Below are 13,237 nucleotides of genomic sequence, written 5' to 3'. Positions count from 1 at the left end.
GCATTTGAAAAGCTGGTAATTAGTGACACTTTAAACTCTCTCAGTGTCATATGTAAGGAGATATTGGCTTTCAAAAAATTCCAAATTTCTGGGTGAAAAATGCCCTAATCAGTGAGCGCTTACATTCCTTGTTCGAGTTTTTAAACTCACGTCAAATTTCTAGGGATAGTTCATCGTGCCACGGCTTTTCAATAATCCAGAGTTGAGAGTTTTGCAGCTCGATCAGAGCTCGAAGCGCTTATACTAATGAGGCAAGTACTTTAAACAAAGATTGCACGATATACCGTGTTTAATATCACTCTACTTACACCACCACATAAATAAAGAAATAATTACAAGTAAATAAACTCAAATCCCTCTTCATTTGCCAGGTTTACTGCCACTTGACTAATGACGGTAAAGGCTGGACTCTAATCGCCCGTTTGTCAAACGCTGATAGTGAACATTGGGTATATAATAGCTTGTGGTGGACTACGGAAGTTGCCATGGGAACAACTAACCCGTTAATGAACGCTGACATGATCTCGCCTGCCTTTTGGTTGGTCAGCGGGAGAGAGTTAAAAGTCACTCTCAGCAATGACTCCAGTCATACTCCTTTGTTACAGACCACAGGCGATTGTTTGGGCGGACGAACATTCCGATCTACAGTCGAAAGTTATGGCTACGGTTATGTCCCTGGAGAGTGCCAGGGAAGCTGCGCGGTAGAATATGGTGGTGAGTACAAGTCCATAGAAGGGTTTCAGCAGGCTGGGTGCAGTGGGGAGATCCAAAGCGCCAACAACATCGGCTTCTTGTGTTACAATGTCTGGAATAACACTGATTATTTGGCAATGATAATGATTGGTGGAGGAGGAAATAATTGCTGTCATGTTGATCACGGGTTCAACATACAAGTAAACGGTTCGTCGTTTGATTTTGGTGATAGTGGTCTCTACCCTCCTTCCCAGTCCTACGCATTAAACTTGTGGGTTTATTGAATGCTGGATCAAATGAAGTCTGACTTATTGACTCTGTTTATCAATAAGGTTTTTCATTTTATTTATATCAAAACATCGAGAGCCGAGTCGTTTGCTGAAAAAAGCAATAAATACTAGGACCGAGGTATATTAGATGGAATAAACTTAGTCACCAAAGTTACGAGTTATATTTTAAACTAATAAGCTGAGAAAGCACTGCTGTCTCTTTGGCAACGATACGTGTATTGATTAAATTGTCAGGGACTAGCAATATGTGTGAAATCAGATAAAATATTAGTTTAAGGAATGAGTGAGTGGTATTGACAATTTGAATTTTACTGTGAATTGAAGATTTTTAAACTGCATTTAAGTTATAAAAGAATGATGTGGGGACGTCCATAGGAGCTCAATAGAGATTTTAAATCCACAGCGTTCCATTTTCAAGTTTCTAACCTGTACAATTTCTGATGTAAGACACTGTACAAATAAAGAAGTATTACGAACGTTTTGGTTGATGTTATAATAACTCTGACCACAAGCTTCATGTTGCTGTGTTTTTGGGAAAGACCTTTTGCTCTATCAGCGGCCCTCTCCACCACGCTAAGGGAGAGACAACTGGGAAAAATACCAAAGGGTGCCCATTCATGAGGGGTAAGGCGGTAACCTTCTAGGCAATGATAAGTCGTCAGCCTCCTTTGTCCCTATAGAACTGAAACAAAGTGGAATCTTTATTACGTTGGTCACAAGCTTTTGATTTTTTTTCTCTGTTTTTGTTATATTCTTAATCAAGCTACGATGGCCTAAGAACAATATTTTATATTTGGAGTAAATTTGCCATTTATCCGATAAATAGCAAATTTACTCTCAATACATGTTAAAGACACTAGCCTTATTGCACTATTCTTTGAAATGATGCTTTGGAATAGGTGTACGGTTATCTAAAAGAAATTTGTCCATTCGGGCAATTGACGAAACGGCGACAAGTAACAAAAAGACTGATGTCAAACGGTATGGTGTCTGGAAGGTCATCCTGATCTTTCTTCAATCTCACAACTCTGGCCTCTCTTGAGTTTTGGCGCCTGTCAGACTCATTGCGCGCGCGTATCTGGCTTTATAATCATGCGTTGGTAAAAAAAAAAAGGAGATTCTGATTATAATTAATACCTTTTGGTTTTCTCCCTTCCCCAACCTTGTTCCCAGGGTCTCTCATCTTACCGCCCCCTGGAGCGAGCGAGGAGAGACCCTGGTTGGGTCTGGTCACGTGTCTCCCAGAATCTGGGAGATGACAATTAAATTATTGAAGGGATGGGCTGCCTAGTAGGAATTTTGTCTATACTTAGCCTACGGGAGTGCGGGATGTCTTGTCACCAAAGTAAACCATCTGAGAGCGGAAATCCAAGTCGCTGAAGGTTGTATGGTTCAGTGAAGGACGTTACATATTGTAAAAATCTCTGTGCATGGAAGATGTTCGACTCATCTTTACCTCAGAATGAAGTGTAGCTAGGTCTTGTGAACGGCGATTAAATAATTTTAGGAAATTCAGGGCCTTTTAATTGATCACTGAAAGCCAAAGTCACTTCGAAAGGAGCGAAAGGGTGAAAAGATTTATTGAAGTTTCACCGTGCCGTCGGCGCCCCGAACTTTGCAGCGCAGAGCGCAAAGGATAATACAACGAACTCGTCGTGGTATGCATTTCGCCATCGTTACTGATAAACTGGATTTATCTTCGACCGAAAGGAGGCTAGAAAAAGAAAAATATAATTTTTATTGTGTCGTTAATAAATTAGTGTACGAGACTCCAACGCCTCGTGACAATTGTGCACATTCTCATTTAATTGTCGATCACTCGACCTTTCCTTACTTCACGCGTGTTTCTGAGGGGCACTTTTTATGCCGTGTTATTAGAAGAAATGGAAATTATAAGTAGAGAAGAGAAGTTGTTTGATTGTGTTACAGCATATTTTTTAGGTCGTGGGTCTGCATGATTTCCGCTGTTAACTGCACGTCGCTTCTCAGAGTTTGACACCTCAGTAATTTGCCATGCCGTGCTTATACTTTGTTTAGGTTCGTTTCTATTGCAAGATATGTTTTAAGGCTCTAAGTATTGGCTCTCCAGGGACAAAGATTAAAATATTCCGTTAACATATTGCTTACTTGCATTCTATATTGTGACGGCGCAGGTGACGCCGTGCCCGGCTATTTGATTAGAACTGTTTGCAAGCACAGTGCGTTGCACGAATATCATATTTATCTTCGTCCAGCTTTTCTTCAGAGACTGCCGTAGCTTTACTTTGAGAAAGCTATACGTTTTCCTAGAGACATTCTTATGTTTTTTACATCAATTTGATCGAGTACATTGAAAGGAGAAACAACAATTACTACGGGATTAAATTGCGCTTCTCAACATCCACAGTTGAAGTATGACTGACTTTCCATAAATCCAGTGGGCAAGACGGCAACACTGAAAATCACGACCACTAAATTGCCTCGAGACACTCTTGCTTAACCTTTAGGTAAACGTTGGAATAGATATCATTCGAAATTTCAGCCTGAAAACTAAGTATTGATAAACATCGCAGGTAATGGCAGTCGCAGCGCAATACTTTGGATTCGACAAAGCTCAACGCGACAAATTGCTGATTACATAGGACCCCTCCCTAGTGTTCTCAATTGTCAAAGTGCCACGTGACCAGACCCAACCAGGGTCTCTCCTCGCTCGCTCCAGGCGGTGCTAAGACGAGAGACCCTGGGAACGAGGTTGTCCCTTCCCTATCCAAACTTTGGTTATCTGTGACATCAGTGACTTAATAAATAATCTAGCTTTTCACTCATATACTTGTGCATTATTGATATACGCACAGCTTGAAGTTTTTTCTAACTTTTAAAATGAAGCCTCAATCATTTAAAGGAAAAATAGCCATTATTATTTTTAACAACTTTTTTGTCTATTTGCTTCGTCACAAGTAAAATACCTAGACCGTTATTTTCTCTTGGTGCTTGTACGTATCAGGACAACTTGCAATTTTTTAGAAGCAGCGTTATGTGCTTGGCAGTTTTAGCTCAAGCTGCGATCCTTAAACAGGGAATTTCAACAGTCTTTTCGTAATTATGTTTGTTATGCCTTTATTTTTTATCCCTACTCAAAAAAAAAAAATTAAATTAAACTTGCAATGGAATAATCAATAGGAGTCAAACAATTCCTGCTGTTTTACTTAGAACACTTGACGGTCGCATCAGACATGTCGACCGAACTGGAGTCGAGTCTTAGCATCACTTCATTCTGTCGATTATAGGTAGCGAGAAATGGAAATGCTGAATGTCCTGTATCCATTTCTTATATTCTGGGTAAGTAATTAAATAAAATTAGCTCTTGGCCGTTTATGTTAAAAATCAAGGGGGAAAAAATAGATAATCTGATCTTACACGCTAGAATATTATCTTGAGGAAGTAATCATTGTACTTTGTCTCTTTAAGAGTTGTCAGTACTCTTCTTCGTAGACATTTTTTTAAGTTTGCAAACTGTTTTTACACAACGTCACACCAATACGAGTTTAGGATATAAGAACTCTTGTTATTTTCAATTAGACCGTTCTCTACTAAACGAAAAGAGAACATAGTTTGAAGGAAAAGAGAGCATATGAATTAAAGTGAACTCTTATTAGAGAAATGCAAACGATATTTACCGTATTTCACAAATTGTTTTTTTTTTTATTCTCACTGCCAAAGAAGACGAAAGAAGGGTTTTACGCTTTTGATATCCACCGTCATCTTACCATTGTGACTTAAATCTAACACCAGGAAGCATTTCAATTTTAAAATCTGTTTAATAATTGAACAGCGCTCTTGATCATAGCCAAACCACAATGAAGTTAGCTTAAAAAGTTATTGCAATCAGTGGATTTCAAAGCTGCATGACGGTCCTTACAGAATTCCATTCACACAATGAATAGAAGATCAGCTATGGGTCGAGAACCGTTCCATGAACCCTCGCACGAGAGGATGAAGGGTGAGACAGTTAATCTCTCATATAGTGTTTATACCCAAGGTAATCCCTATTTAGTTATTTTTAGAAATGGACTTAGTTTCCCCGCGGATGTTACTACGTGCGGCGTGGATGTTTTCAGCCGGGGATGACGTAAACGCAGTGTAAAGACAGGGCTGTCTGCGTCAGCAAAATCCCCCTCAGAGGATTGGCCATTTTATGCCCGTCTTAGGATTTCCAAAACACGACATAATCTAAAAATAACCTGAGAGGTATTACCTTGGTAATAAAGGCCTATATGGGGTATTAACTCTCTTACCTGGCATTATCTCTTGTCCCCGGCTTATTTTCCCACATTATGTTTAACTATCGTAGCTTTCGTTGTTTCAAGACGCCAGCAGTAAGTAATTTTAGTTACTCATTACTCCTGCATCATACATTATAGAGAAACATTGTGCGTCAGAAATTAGTTGCCCAGTTTATCTACAGTATCGTTATCTTTTTATTGCAATTTACCGTCCGCAAGGCTCTCTTACTTATCAAAAATCCACAGCAGTTACGATTCTTTATAAATCTGTCGATTATTATTTACTGAGCCATTGTTATTGTTGCTTCTCTTGCTTTAGACCAGTACGATTCCCATGCTCGCTCAGGGTAAGTTAAACTTTTTATCTCTTTTAGACCCCAACACGAGATTTCAATGGCCTTTGCATGTAAGAGTAAGGTCGCGAAAATTTGGTGTCGATTATAGGACAGATTTTTGGCGCCTGGTCAAACGGTCCCAAGATTTTCATCAAACAAAACTTCTCAAAAGTTCCCGTCGAAGCTCGTAGAATTGCTGGATAAAAATGTTTATTGAATGATTCTTTGGTTGTTTTGTCAAATACAACAAATGCACATCACTGTTCGGATGGCGCTGCAATGACGGTTACCGTTAGTAGACCTAAGAAAGCCTATCAGATTTATTGACATATAATTGATTCCCTTCAAATTCAGCTTGCCAGCAATGACTGTTTATAACCGTCAAGTTTAATCTTATGTTTTCAGTTTTCGGTGCTCCCCGCATTGCATTCCACAAAATATACACATAATTGATGAAATCATTTAAATTTTTTGCGCGATGTGTTTCTTAAGCCAGCAGTCGCCTTGCTAATTCGTCATGTAGTTTTTAAATACATGTTTCTATTTTAGGCAGAATAGATTTTGCGCTCACCTGGCTCCCTCGCTTAGGATCAAATTTCCTAGATTTCTAGCTATATTTATTTTGTTTTCCTTTTTCTTGGCGCAATTGCAAATCATAATTGCCACAAGAGGTGGGATACTAAGTTTGTTTTTGGAGTCTTCATAGCGTATAAATTGAAGTGACAACATGCTGATATATTTGCTTTTATCTGTTGATCGAATAGAAACATCAGCATCCTCCTCCTCCCCGCGTGTAACCGAAGTTATTTGGCTAGTTGATGTGTAACTGGGGGTGGAAATTTGACTTCTGTGGTTGAGACTGGGGTGGGATATTTGACTCCATATGGGAGAGGTAGAGAGGGATTTGAAAAAGTTGCCTCATAATCATCGAGAAGCTAGAAAACACCAAGAAAGATCTTATTTCCTTTCCATTACTAATTTTCGTCATGTTTGTCCCTGGTGTAGAGGTATTTGTTACCTATAGTATGACCCTAAGGTGAGTCATTTGAGCGCAATATTTGGTTGGTAGATGGGGAATGTCAATCCCCAGGGGCATGTTGAAGTTTCGAATTGACTGAAACATTACTTTTATCTCCCTCCCAAAACAGGAAATATTGCAGATTGTTCAGATCCTTTAGGACTTTCTACTAATCAAATCTCAGATGACTCGGTTTTTGCTACAAGCTGGCAACCTGGCAGAAGTGGTCCATGGTATGGCCGATTAAACAATGAATCACGACGCAGCTGGTGCTCAACGGTGTCTGATGATAATCAGTATATCCAGGTTAATAATAATATTGCTTTTTGTCAAATACTATTGCAATTCTGTTTGGACTGAAATTTCGTTTGATCAGTGTGAATCCGCGAGAATTCAGCCTCAAGCTCAAAACAGCTTTCAACGTTGCCAATGTTAGGAGAACTCTCCCAGATTATCCGGAAGTCTCCCGGATGCAGACGAAATCTGCCGGTCTTACATACACCGGTCACCAAATCTCCCGGACATTACAAATGAAAGTGTATAAACTACATTTTTCAGACATCTTTTGGCTGTTTTTGATTTTGGCATTTTGGGGAAACAATTTTGTATATTTGATGCAATTTTACGGTTTAATTCGCGAGCTCTACTTTGAACAACTTTTTTAGGGTCAAAAAAGGTAAAACTGGCAATCTCCCGAATCTCCACAAATCTCTACCTTTGACCTATGACATCTATAACACAAGAATGTAGAGACCAGTGCAATGCATAGTCTAGCTATGATTGTTTGTTCATAGGTTGATTTAGGACCCAAACTGAGGCGAATAACCACAGTTGCCAGCCAGGGAAGTCATAACTATGATGAGTGGGTGACTGGGTATAAGCTCTCATACAGCTTGGATGGTGGCGAGTGGACCTATTATGTAGAATTCAATAAGCTTAAGGTGAGACAATACCTCTATATTTGTTTGAAAACTTCACAGTGAACCCAAATACTAAAGCTGCAGCTGTATTGCCTGGAATTCCCTGGTGAAATTTGAGTAGACTGGGATTGCAGGGCATTGAATGCTGGTCATCAAATACTAGTACTCTGTCCAGAAGAATAAAGGTAGTCTGATGTTGTGTGGGATTTTATCAGTGTTAGAATTAATGTATAGCATCTATAGACATTTGCATTGATTAAACTCCATGTAATACTTTGGCCACAGTTTAAGCCTGATAAAAGAAAGAAGAATGGTTTGAATCAGTTCAGTTATCAAAGGAACATTACCAAGTTGAACAATTCTTTGCATTCTTATGCAATGCGTATCATACTGTACGTTTACTCTTCTTAAATTTCACGAAAGACACTTTCTTTAGTCATGCGAAGAAACAAAACTGAATTTAACTTGCAAAAGCCCTAGGCCTGTTACTTGTACTAGGGAAATTAACTATAATATACTTGATTATCTGCAAGTACAATTAACATATAACATTAATTCTTTGGGTTCCCAAACATACGGCTCTTCTCTTACTGCTCTTAGGAAGGCATGTGAATTACTTGTTTATTAGTATTATTATTATTATTATTATTATTATTATTATAATTAGTCTTTTTGTGTGTGGAATATGCTTGTCTCTGCACCTTATCAAAGGTCTTCGATGCAAATAATGATCGGCAGACAGTGGTGAAACACCAAATTGAGCCCCCCATCACAGCTGTGGCTTTGCGGTTTCACCCAACTGCATGGAGTGGTGATATGTGTATGAGAGTTGAAGCATTTGGATGCGATGGTGAGTATATTGACAAATGCTGCTTACACATTGCGATGCACTGCTCTATGCGCATTGTAGTAATTACAAGGACGTTTTTTTAATCAATTAAAAATAATTACAGGGAGGTGGGAGCACAGAGCTTAGATATTTGTATGAACCCAAGAAGTTAGTGTGAGACATCTTAAGTAATTTTGAAATGGGTTGATATAGCCAGGTTAACAGAGGTTGGCAAACCTTACTTTCTCCTCCTTCTCCCCTCTCATGCAAATTTCTCTGCGCAAAGGATAATTTGCTCCCCCAGTCAGGCGCAAATTGTTGTCAGCACTTGTTTACCAATATTTTTACTATCATTACTGAGTTTGCAATGTTGGGTGACTTATCATGTCTGCGGTTGATAAATGATAGTTGAATGTCAGCTTAGCACTGAGATAATGAAAGGTAGTTTTGGAAGAATTGGTAATCTTTGATGCAATTGACTGGTTTGCTCCATCTGAATGGTGCAGCATCTTGCTAAGGTTACCATGTTTAGTGGCTCAGGAGGTAACCCGAAACAATGAAAGGCCTTCATTTGCACCTTCCTGTTGCTAATATACCGGAGCACCCCGCCCCCCCCTTGGGCCACGAAGATTAGGGCCACACCTCTTGAGATTGAAGCATCTTGTTCACAACAAGAGGAGACTTGCAGGGCTTGAACCCTCTAGTTTATTTCAAGTTCACTGTACAGCTGTACCTTGATCAGGAGATGTAAGTCTCTGCATGGTACGGGCAGCAAATTTTAGTCTTGGTTGGATTCAGAAAATCACGTCAATGAGTTCTGAGAACTCTGTATTGAGTAACTCGTCTTTACTGAATTAAATTTCCGCAGCTTTCTCAGGACCATTAGGGGTGGAAAATGTCAGCATCATCCCAGATGAATACTTAACAGCTTCGCACCACCACTTGTCTCACCAAGCGAGAAATGGTCGACTTAATAACATCGGAGGGACCTGGGGAGCCCTTGATCGACTGGGATCATTCTTACAGATTTCCATCGGAAGGCAGCTGAGTCTCATTACGGCTGTAGCAACACAAGGGTCTGGAAAAAGTAATGAAATAGCTTGGGTATTGACGTACAAATTGAGTTTCAGTAAGTGGGGAGACGAGTGGATGGAGTACAGTGAAGATGGTCAGGTTAGGGTGAGTTAAATGTATAACTGGTTTTGAAAAATTGACGTCAAAGGGTTAGATTTATCGCAGTAGCAAGAACGTGCGTCTTTACTACATCTTCTTTCCAGTACCCTGGGAGCAGGTGGTTTCTCACGTCAAACGAGAGTGAAACCAACGGCGAAGAAGAAACCAAGTGCTCGCACGGTACTTTCCAGTGGTAATAGCTTTTGAAATTCTGAAAATATCATAAAAACACAATTCTTGTAATTCAGTTAATATAACGCCTTGTCCTATGTTTGAGTTTCGTTCTCCTTTAAGGTGTTTCCTGGCAACAACGATGAGAACACTGTTGTTAAACACTATCTCCGTCACAACGTCACAGCGTTGCTTGTTCGTTTTTTTCCGGAGACATATTTCACTTATCCTGCCATGAGGGTTGAGGTTTATGGCGGGAAAGGTACGTATATCTCACATAACTGTTTAAAAACTGCTATGACAGAGGTCATAGCCAATGAGAACTCAACCTTTCACGTGCTGCAATTAGTAGTTTGAGCGTCTGGGATAGGATGAAATAGGCTACCAATCAGATTGCTCCATTGGGCACCGTCCCGAATGATCCCACGCGATTTCGTGTAGTTGTATGGCTTACTTTTCAGAGAGAACTTGCTTACACGTAAAAGATTCTTTTTCTTCCAATTCTCCTCCCCTCTGTTTTTTTTTAGCCATCCGGCTCTCAATTATCCCGGGGCAGCAGTTGCTCTTGGTTTTCTAGTATGCGCCTTCGTATAAATTCTGTAGTTTAGACTATATCATTATCCTGTGTCCTATTCCCGCTAATCTTGTATATCTATATACGTATAGCTGTTTGTCAGGACGCACTTGGTGTGGAAAATGGTGATTTACCGGACAAGCATTTTACCTCCTCAAGTGACGGAGGACCAGAAAAAGTTCCCTGGAAAAGTCGCTTGAATAATGATCAGGCCGCCTGGTGTGCAGGAGAAAATAACAACAATCAATATCTTCAAGTCGACTTAGGGAGGAGTCGGACAGTGTCACGTGTCGCTACTCAGGGTCACCCTGGCAGTGCATTCTGGGTGACAAGTTACGGATTGGAGTACAGTGTGGATGGAATATTTTGGAGGAACGCTCTCGACGAAAGCAAATCAACGGTTAGGATGTTTGATTATGTTACCCTGTTGATCCTTAACAACCCTGACGCATAAGGAAGCGTACACGTGTGTCCGGAGTTGTAAGATTGGTCAAAGAAACCTCAAAGTGCACAAGAAACTGGATTCCGGAATAACGTTTTCTCCCATTTCAACTTTAAGCAATCAGATGTATACCTTGTAGGATAGCGTCTCCTGATCCATTTAACGCACTTACAAATTGTTCTCTGCGACCATTAATTGATATCGATTACTACGTTTGGTTTAAGAATCTCGCGCCATTTTCTCGACTAATCAGAAGTGGAACCAAACTTTATTATGACGTGCTCGCACACGTTTTCCCGCGCTGCTTGCCGACAACATATATTTGCTCCGAGTTTTTATTGGTTCACTGTATTGTCTGTGCCCTTTGTTAGTGGCTAGGGTGATTACTTTGGTTTTGGTTTTACAACACTCAATTAAAACCTCTGTAACATGTAAACCAGTCGATTCTTGAACTGAGGAATGCAATGTGTGCAGAAGAGTGCAGAGTCAGCCTAATATTTACAATCAATTCTGAGTGGAAAACTGTTCGCTTCTCGGGGCACACAATGTCCGCAGACAAATATCCGAGCATAATTTCGCGCCAAACGTAGGCTATTGCTTATATAGTTCTTTTTAATTCGCAGCTTAAATTTTAAAGTACAATTTACATAAATTAGCTCACATAGCTTGGTAGGAAACGCTCATCCACGCTTAATAATTTATATTTGAATTCTTTTCAGATCCTAAACGGTAATACAGATCAAAACACAGTAAAGGAAGTTTCACTGTACAAACACGTGACAGCAAGATTTTTGAGGTTTCGTCCTGAAACTTGGAGTGGCTCGATTTGTATGAGGGTTGAAGTATATGGATGTGAAGGTTGGTGGAAAGAGACAAAATACTGAACTATATCAAACCCGACTATGCTAGGGTTAGTGAGAGAAAGTTAAAGGACTCCTGTTCCGCTGCCTTCAGTTATTTTAATGAAATGATGTCTTTGAGTTGTTCATTGATCACCGTTGAAAAGAATTAGTCGGAAATATGCTTATAACACTAAAATCAAGGGGAATTTTCGCTCTCAATGGCACGTGCTATTGAGTTTTTTCAGCAAACAGACAATGATGTGAGAACCAATCACATTTTATTTGGCAGATTTCCAGTGGAACATGGAACGGCGATGTTGCACTCTCAGACGAAACGATAACGATACTCTAAAAATGACTTGAAAAACTTTTGAATTCCTTTTCTCGACTCTCTACACACTCTCTTGATAAAAATAAGTCATTCATTGTTTTAGTTGTTGTTTCAGTTTTTTACGTCGTCGTTGCTGTTGTTGGCCTCGTGTTCGTTGTTGTTTAAAAAAAAAAAAAATGCAATTTGCTTGATAATTCACAACTTTGAGATATAAACATTGGTGTTTATAATTTCCAGAATGCGCCTATCCGGTCGGTCTTGAGCGAGGCGTGGTCCCTAATATGGCGTTTTCAGCTTCATCATGGTATGACGTGGACCATGAACCTTGGCTGGCACGGCTCTACAGTAGAGAAGGCGAGGGAGCCTGGTGTGCAAAAGAAAATGATGGTGCCCAGTACCTGCAGGTCGATCTCGCTCAGACTTACATCATAACAGGCGTGGCTACTCAGGGCAAATATGAAATATCTGAATGGGCTCTTGGTTTTCGGGCTTGGGTAACGGCCTTTAGTTTATCATTCACTGACGAGCAAATGACCTGGATAAATTACATTGAGGATGGAAACACCCCAAAGGTGAGCAAATCCGCTGGCAAACCGACGAAAAATAACCACCTCGATCAAAAGGTTGACATATAGGATTAACCTCTGAAAGAATATTAAGCATTTAATGGAATGTCTCTTGGAAAATCTTTCTTAGGAAGTTGTGGTGCTACGGTGGGGTGCTTTTTCTGTCACGGCCGTTGCGAATTTTATACCTCCAATGCGTTGAGGTAAGTAATCTAAATAAAACAAATTGAAGTTGTATTAATTAATTTCGTCTTGTTTGCAGATATTTACTGGAAATTCACAAAGCAATCAAATTGTACGTCATACGTTTCTCAAGAGAATAGTTTCTCGGCAGTTGAGGTTTTTACCAGTTACTTGGTCTGGATGGACTTGTATGCGTGTAGAGATTTTTGGATGCAGAGGTTAGGCTGTTATTGAAAACACTGCGTGAAATAACGTATGTATCATAGTCATGTTCTGCTGATGATTAGGTCGTTGACAAGAAAATGGTTGTGTGGCTCTACAAAGCATGTAACCAAAATCATCATCGTTATCGTCATCACGGTCATCACCACCACCACCACCATCATCATCATCATCATCATCATCATCATCAAATGGTATTAACTAAAAGTGTGTGTACTCGTTGTTGTTCGTCGTCGTCATCATCATCATCATCATCATCGTTCGTTTGTCGTAATCTAGTGCTGTTGTTGCTGTTGTTGTTATGATTGCTATTACTTATTTCTGTTATCATTAAACCTTTTTCTTTCATTTCGCCCTTCAGCTTGTTCCTCTGCTCTTGGCATGGA

At 39.8% G+C, this 13,237-nt stretch overlaps 2 protein-coding genes across 2 annotated transcripts; both read left to right on the top strand.

Annotated features, from left to right (window-relative positions):
• Positions 1–469: 469 nt before the first annotated feature.
• On the top strand, positions 470–1,128 carry LOC145468388 (uncharacterized). Its single transcript, XM_081452085.1, has one exon. The coding sequence runs from the start codon at positions 486–488 to the stop codon at positions 975–977; it is 492 nt and encodes a 163-aa protein (XP_081308211.1). The 5' UTR covers positions 470–485; the 3' UTR covers positions 978–1,128.
• A 3,770-nt stretch (positions 1,129–4,898) lies between these two features.
• On the top strand, positions 4,899–12,852 carry LOC145470794 (neuropilin-1-like). The gene is made up of 10 exons (XM_081454637.1): positions 4,899–4,962; positions 6,729–6,904; positions 7,393–7,539; positions 8,230–8,368; positions 9,216–9,520; positions 9,815–9,953; positions 10,358–10,665; positions 11,427–11,565; positions 12,118–12,452; positions 12,709–12,852. Exons 1-10 carry the CDS (start codon positions 4,899–4,901, stop codon positions 12,850–12,852), a joined length of 1,896 nt encoding a protein of 631 aa, XP_081310763.1.
• The last annotated feature ends 385 nt before the right edge of the window (positions 12,853–13,237 follow it).

This window comes from Orbicella franksi, chromosome 2 (genome assembly GCF_964199315.1).
Source record: "Orbicella franksi chromosome 2, jaOrbFran1.1, whole genome shotgun sequence".
NCBI lineage: Eukaryota > Metazoa > Cnidaria > Anthozoa > Scleractinia > Merulinidae > Orbicella > Orbicella franksi.
The sequence above is the reverse complement of the archived record's forward strand: the minus strand, read 5'-3'. Positions and strand labels throughout refer to the sequence as shown.